Genomic DNA, 6,705 nt, shown 5'->3' on the forward strand with positions numbered 1-6,705 from the left:
GGGCTCTTTGCTCAGCGGGGAGCCTGCTTCTCTCTCTCTCTCTGCCTGACTCTCTGCCTACTTGTGATCTCTCTCTCTGTCAAATAAATAAATAAAACCTTTAAAAAAAAATAAAAAAATAAATTTTGGCTGGTCTTGAAGTCCAACCTTAAGCTGGCTGCTGAAGTGTCTGATCTACTTTAAGGCTTCCATATGTTGCTGTCTGCTAGGTTTTTGAAATCTTTCCGTGTTTGTACAGTTTAGGTTTGGTAAACTTCTCCAGGGCAAGTTATGTGTGTATCTTTGGGCTTTTTTGTGGTTCTCTTCTCTTTGAGCTGTATTGCCCTCAAGTCCCAGATGCTTTGGCCTTCGCACACTGCGGCCTTTGTCTCCTTAGCCCATTTTGGACTTGGGTTTGCTGTGAATTGACACATATCGTTAAAAAGAAAAAAGGTTGAATGTGGACCTCACCTTACTCAATTAACTTTCTCTTAGGGGGAATCATAGCCCTATTAGGTTTGACCTGATTTGTTATTCTCCACTGCCTTTTAATGGTTGTTTTGTGTATTTGTTTTTTATATTGATTTTGGTGAGAGACTGGGTTTATTTGATATAAGGCATTTTTTAAAGTCATGGCTGGCTTGGAGCCCATGAGCATGCATCTTTTAAAAAGTTTGTTATTTTGGGGGCACCTGGGTGGCTCAGTGGGTTAAGGCCTCTTCCTTCAACTCAGGTCGTGATCCCAGGGTCCTGGGATCGAGCCCCACATCGGGCTCTCTGCTCAGCAGGGAGACTGCTTCCTCACCCCCCGACTCCACCTACTTGTGATCTATGTCTGTTAAATAAATAAATAAAATCTTAAAAAAAAAAAAAAGTTTGTTATTTTGTTTGTTTTTATTGAGGGCAAAGTTACAAAACAAAATGAACTATTCATAGTATACAATTCTGTGACATTTTGTACATCCACAATGTTGTGTGTTGTGCATTTTTAATTTATCTGAATGATAGTACATTATAGCTCTTGTTCTTTGTCTCATTTTCACCTAACAGTATTTTTAAGAATTTTTCTGTATTACTTTCCTATGTATTTCTTTTAACAGTTGCACAGTATACATTTCACTTACACGTTCTTGGTGGACACCTGTCTCCCAATTCCTCACTACTAGACAGTATTGCAATTAGTAAGAACTTTATTCTTCTTTTTTTTTTTTTTAAAGATTTTATTTATTTATTTGACAGAGACACAGTGAAAGAGGGAACATAAACAGGGGGAGTGGGAGAGGAAGAAGCAGGCTTCCCACTGAGCAGGGAGCCCGATGTGGGGCTAGATCCCAGTACCCTGGGACCTAGACCTGAGCCGAAGGCAGATGCTTAATGACTGAGCAACCCAGGGGCCCCAGTAAGAACTTTGTTCTTGATTCCATTTTCCTCAACCGAATGGATTCAGTAGGGTCCTCTTGTGGAGATTTGATTCTAAAAATTTCTAATTTGATTCATTATCTTAGATCTGCTGGAGGAATTGTCTTTTGGAAATTCTTGGGCTTTTCAGAACCATTCTAGTCTTTAACATTGTCCCTTCAGATCCATTTTGGTACCAGTCTAATTTTTTGAGTAAATCTGAACATCTCTGAACACTGTACATTTTGCCAGATAAAGAATTGGTAGCACTGGGTGCCTAGGTGGCTCAGTGGGTTAAGCCTCTGCCTTCAGCTTAGGTCATGGTCTCAGGGTCCTGGGATCGAGGCCCACATCGGGCTCTCTGCTGGAGGGGAGCCTGCTTCCTCCTCTCTCCCTGCCTGCCTCTCTGCCTACTTGTGATCTTTCTCTCTCTGTCAAATAAATAAATAAAATTGTTAGAAAAAAAATAAAAGAATTGGTAGCACTTTATGTTCCATCCTCTTATGTCTTCATTCTTTGTATATACATGTGGGAAAAATTGGATAATTAGAGACTTTCTACTCTCCCTCCTAAGGGTAGTATTCTGCAGTTTACTCAAAGTCTGTGACCTTAGATAATGATAGAATGCATTATACTTAGTGATTGAGCTCAAAATCTGGGTGTTCCAAACTGCTTTACTGCTTATTAGTTCTATGACTTCGGGCAAGTTACTGAACCTATCAGCCTTGGTTCACATCTCTATGCTGAGAGTAATAGTGGAGTAATTGTTGGGTTAAATTTAAAGAGGATAAGATCATATAGAGGATAGATCATATAGGACACTTATCAAAGTTCTGGCACATGTTAAGAGCATAGTAGTGGTTTGTGTTATTGGTTGTTTTGTATAGACTGTAGATGTTATTTTATCTTCCTGTTTCCTTTGAATACTAAATGTATTTTTGTGGTTATACTGCTCATTTTGCACCCCAAAATATGGTACCTTGTATTATTATTATTAATGAGTTAAGTTCTTTTGCTTTGGTTAAGTATAAACTTGTAGAGAACAGAGATTTTCAAGAATCTAGCTGAGTTTGTTTCTCCAAAAGATTAAAGAATGTATTTTCTCTAAGAAATCAATCCATGCATATATAGTCAATTAATTTATGACAAATGGGTCAAGAATACATCATGGAGGAAGGATGGTTTCTTCAATAAATGGTGCTGGGAAAACTGGAGAGCCACATACAAAAGGATGAAATTGGACCACTGTCTTACACCATACAAAAAAATTAACTCAAAATGGATTGAAGAACCAAAACCATAAAACTCCTAGAAGAAAGTATAGGTGGTAAGCTCCTTGACATCAGTCTTGGCTATTTTTTGGATCTGACGCCTAAAGCAAAGACATCAAAAGCAAAAATAAACAAGTGGAACTACATTAAGCTGAAAAAACTGCACAGCGAATTAAAAAAAAATAACTGTACAGCAAAGGAAACTGTTAGCAATATGAAAGGGCAACCTATCGAATGGGAGAAAATATTACCAAATCATATATCTGATAAGTGGTTAATATCCAGAATACATAAAGAACTTATACAACTGAATAGCAAAAGAACAAACAATCCCATTAAAAAATGGATAGCTCTGAGTGGATATTTTTCCAAAGACGTACAGATGGACAACAGGTATGTGAAAAGATGCTCATCATCACTGATAATGAGGGAATGCAAATCAAAATCACAAAGAGACATCACCTCACACCTGTCAGAATGGCTGTTATCAAAAAGACAAGAAGTAGCAAGTGTTGATGAGGATGTGGAAAAAGGGAACCCTTGTGCACTGTGGGTGAGAGTGTTAAGTTGGTGCAACCGCTGTGCAAAACAGTATGGAAGTTTCTCAAAAAAAATTAATAGAACTGCCATATGATCTAGCAGTTCCATTATGGATATTTGAAGAAAATGAAGACACTAATTCAAAAAGATGGGTGCACCCCCCATGTTCATTGCAGCATTATTTATATTAGCCAGGATAATAGAAACAACCTGTCTGTTGATGGATGAAGAAGATGTAATATATATGTGTGTGTGTGTATATATACATATCTATACAATGGAATATTCAGCAATAAAAAGAATGAAATCTTGCCATTTGCAACAACATGGATGGATCTTGAGGACGTTAAGCTAAGTGAAATTAAAGAAAAGCAAATACTACATGATTTCACTTATATGTGAAATCTAAAAAACAAAACAAATGAACAAACAAGACAAAACTAAATATAAGAAATAGATTGGTGGCTGCCAATCTGTTGGAGGCAGAGGGTTGGGGAGGTGAAATCGATTAAGAGACTCAAAAAGTACAAACGTCTGGTTGTAAGTCATGGGGATGTAATGTGCAGCCTAGTGACTATAATTAATAATAGTGTATTACATATTGGAAAGCTGCTAAAAGTTCTCATCACACGAAAAGTATGTAACTGTATGGTGACCTATTGTGGTGATCACTTTGCAATATATACAAATATTGAATCATGTTTTACACCTGGAACTATGTCGATTATACTCAATAAAAATCTTTTTAAAGAGTAAAAAATAAGAATGTGTTTTTAATCTTTCTCTCTTTTTAAATTTACATTCTCTTCTCAGTTTTGAGAAGTAGAAAACATTTGTTATTTCAATTCAAAATTGAACTTTTTTTTTCCAGATAACCATGATGATTACAGAGAATGGTACTGTGCCTTTTGCTTCTTTCGAGGATACAGTGAGTCGGATGCTGTTTGGCTGGCAGCAGCAATTTTCAACATGTGAAAAGAAAAGTGAAACAAAATCATCTTTTAATGGTACTGGCTCATCAACCTTAAAACCTATAGCTGATGCTTCAGATACTGTTAAAAAGAAACATACTAAGAAGACGGAGTAAATTTATTTTATGCGCTCTAAAGGCAGAAATTTTTTTTCTTATCTACCTGTCTGATTGTGATAAATATTTCTATGTAAATGATGTGAAATAAAGATTATATATAAGGAATGGAGGTGACAAAAAGAAAGAACTTCTTTCTGTTTGAGGGAGATTGTCTCTTTCTGGATTGTAATTCATGAGTGTTATGAGTGTATCATGTGAAATTGTTTTCCTAAGTTATATATAAAAGATTCTGTTGTGATTATTTTAATAGTTTTATATTGATAAAGGGGACTAGATTTTTTCCCTAACGTTAGAAAAAGTAGACTTACTATCATTGCAAAATAATAAAAATTAAAGCCTTTGTTTTATTTAGGTATCTTCATACACATTTTTAATTGAATCTATCTGAGCTTTAGTTCAGCAAAATTAAACTTATACTTAATATTACTATTATAATTCCTAGATATGGAATACAATTCCTATTTAACTTTGAGAACTGTGAAAAGTAAACCTTACCTAAACCACTTTATATTATGAATGAAAATAAATGACTAGTTTTTATTTCAGATATAAACATTGTATTTTTTAGCCCATATAAAGTGGAAAATATTTAAAATTTATTTAATTTTTTAAACAGTAGTATTTTTCAGCAAGAACAGAGTATTGGTATGAGTCTCAATCTGAAGTCTATTTCATGCCCTTGTTTATAGTGTTCCTTTTTCTCCAGAGAAAATCAGGGGTATAATTTTTAATAAATTACTAAGCCCATGTTTTGCTTTGTAAGTTTCATTTTAGGAGCTTATTTTTTTCTCTCTTAAAACACATTCATTTTAACTGTGAAAGAAATTATTGTCAGCATTTCACATATTCTTAACTTTTTTCTTTTCTTAGCTGGTCTGGATACATTGATGGTAGTCTCTTTAATGATTCGGCATTTCAGTTTAAAATATAACAAACATATGCAAATCAGTTAGAGACTTTTCAGTTTTCTAGTTGAATGTCTCTTACTAATTTGCATATGTTTGTTATATTTTAATCTACATGTATGTATATTATTTTATTTTAAATTAAAACTAATTACCCTTATGTGGAAATGCTCAGTTCTAATGAGAATTGTCCTTGAGCATTTGATATTAACCAGTTAACCAAGAAGAAACATAAACTAAAACCTCATATGAAGAATGATGTTAAGTCTGTCCTTATTGGCAAAAAAAAAAAAAAAAGAAGAAAGGGTCCTAAGTAATGTTAAACTGTCTTGCTTTATTTCATAGCTTAAAAATCTAGTTACAATTTTAAAACACTGAGAAAAATATGTTTTTTTTCAACCAAGACAATGAATCTACCTGCAAAGAGTTAGTATGTACATAAGTCATTTGGGGATGGCATAGAAGTACTCAAATCACACTGAAGTTAGAAATTTTAAAAAAATGTTTTTTAATATAAACACCAGCAGGGTACTATGCTTTTACTTGTTAAATCAAAAAAGATTTTTTAGGGGGAGGACCTTTGATAGCCTTGGGATGCTAAGAAGTTTATTTTCAGTATTGTATCAGAAAGCATTAAATATTTGGGTTTTGTATTATATTTGATACTCTCGTAGTTAAAAACTTTTCAGAATTAACATGGTACTAATTATTGAATTAGCTTTGAAGTGTGGGTTTAACTGTAGTTGAAATGGTAGGAGTGTTGTTTTACACTTGTATTAAAGACAAATTTATTAAAATAAGTTATTTAGCACCAATGGAGTATTACATTATTTTTATTTTTTTGTTTTATATTTTTCTTGGGTTAGGAGTTCAGAACTCCTCTGGCATTTTGACTGATATACAGCATATATCCAATGATTACTGTCTAAATGGAATATTGGCACAAACTTTATTAATTTAGATGTGCATCCTGGAACCTTCAATTCAAGGTTCTTAGAAAAAAGCTACTGGAGAACATGGCTTAGACTTGAAACCTCCCACTCAAAATCTACTCATGTTACCTAGACTAGAGAGTTCACTAGGTTTGCAAAGCAAATTGTTTAGACTTCTTTCCCAACATGTAGCATGTGTGAGGCCTATGGGCCTGTTTCACACGGCCAGTCCTAGGTAGCAGTGAGAAAGTCAAGACCAGGTCGTTCTCTTTAAGTAACAGGAGACAAGATGCTGGTAAGAACATGGGCTGACTTAGCTCAGTGGTTTCACCTTCTAGTGAAATGTGGCCAAATTAATATCAAACTTTGATTTATCAGATTATTCACTCTTCTTCGCTGAGAGAGTAAGGGGAGGAGAGGGCTCAGATATGTAGAGTAGTGGATTTCAGTGGAAATTCCAGCTTCCCTCTAGGCAGAGACCAAAAGGTGGATATGAGAGAAGAAGGGAGAGATTCCTCCTCTACTGTATTTCTTTTCCATTTCTTTGAGGCCAGACACTTCATTTAAATCTACCTCAAAGCTCAAATGGA

General features: G+C 34.6%; 1 protein-coding gene across 1 annotated transcript in view; it reads left to right on the forward strand.

Moving 5' to 3' along the window:
* Window positions 1-5,998, forward strand: part of LOC111146223 (transmembrane protein 38B) — a 57,839-nt gene extending 51,841 nt beyond the window's left edge. The window contains exon 6 of the mRNA XM_022501677.1: window positions 4,060-5,998. Coding sequence (XP_022357385.1) covers window positions 4,060-4,275 — 216 coding nt within the window. The 3' untranslated portion in view covers window positions 4,276-5,998. The remainder of the gene's footprint in view (window positions 1-4,059) is intronic.
* Window positions 5,999-6,705: the final 707 nt, after the last annotated feature.

This window comes from Enhydra lutris, unplaced genomic scaffold (genome assembly GCF_002288905.1).
Source record: "Enhydra lutris kenyoni isolate GAN:26980312 unplaced genomic scaffold, ASM228890v2 scaffoldscaffold13, whole genome shotgun sequence".
Classification (NCBI taxonomy): domain Eukaryota; kingdom Metazoa; phylum Chordata; class Mammalia; order Carnivora; family Mustelidae; genus Enhydra; species Enhydra lutris.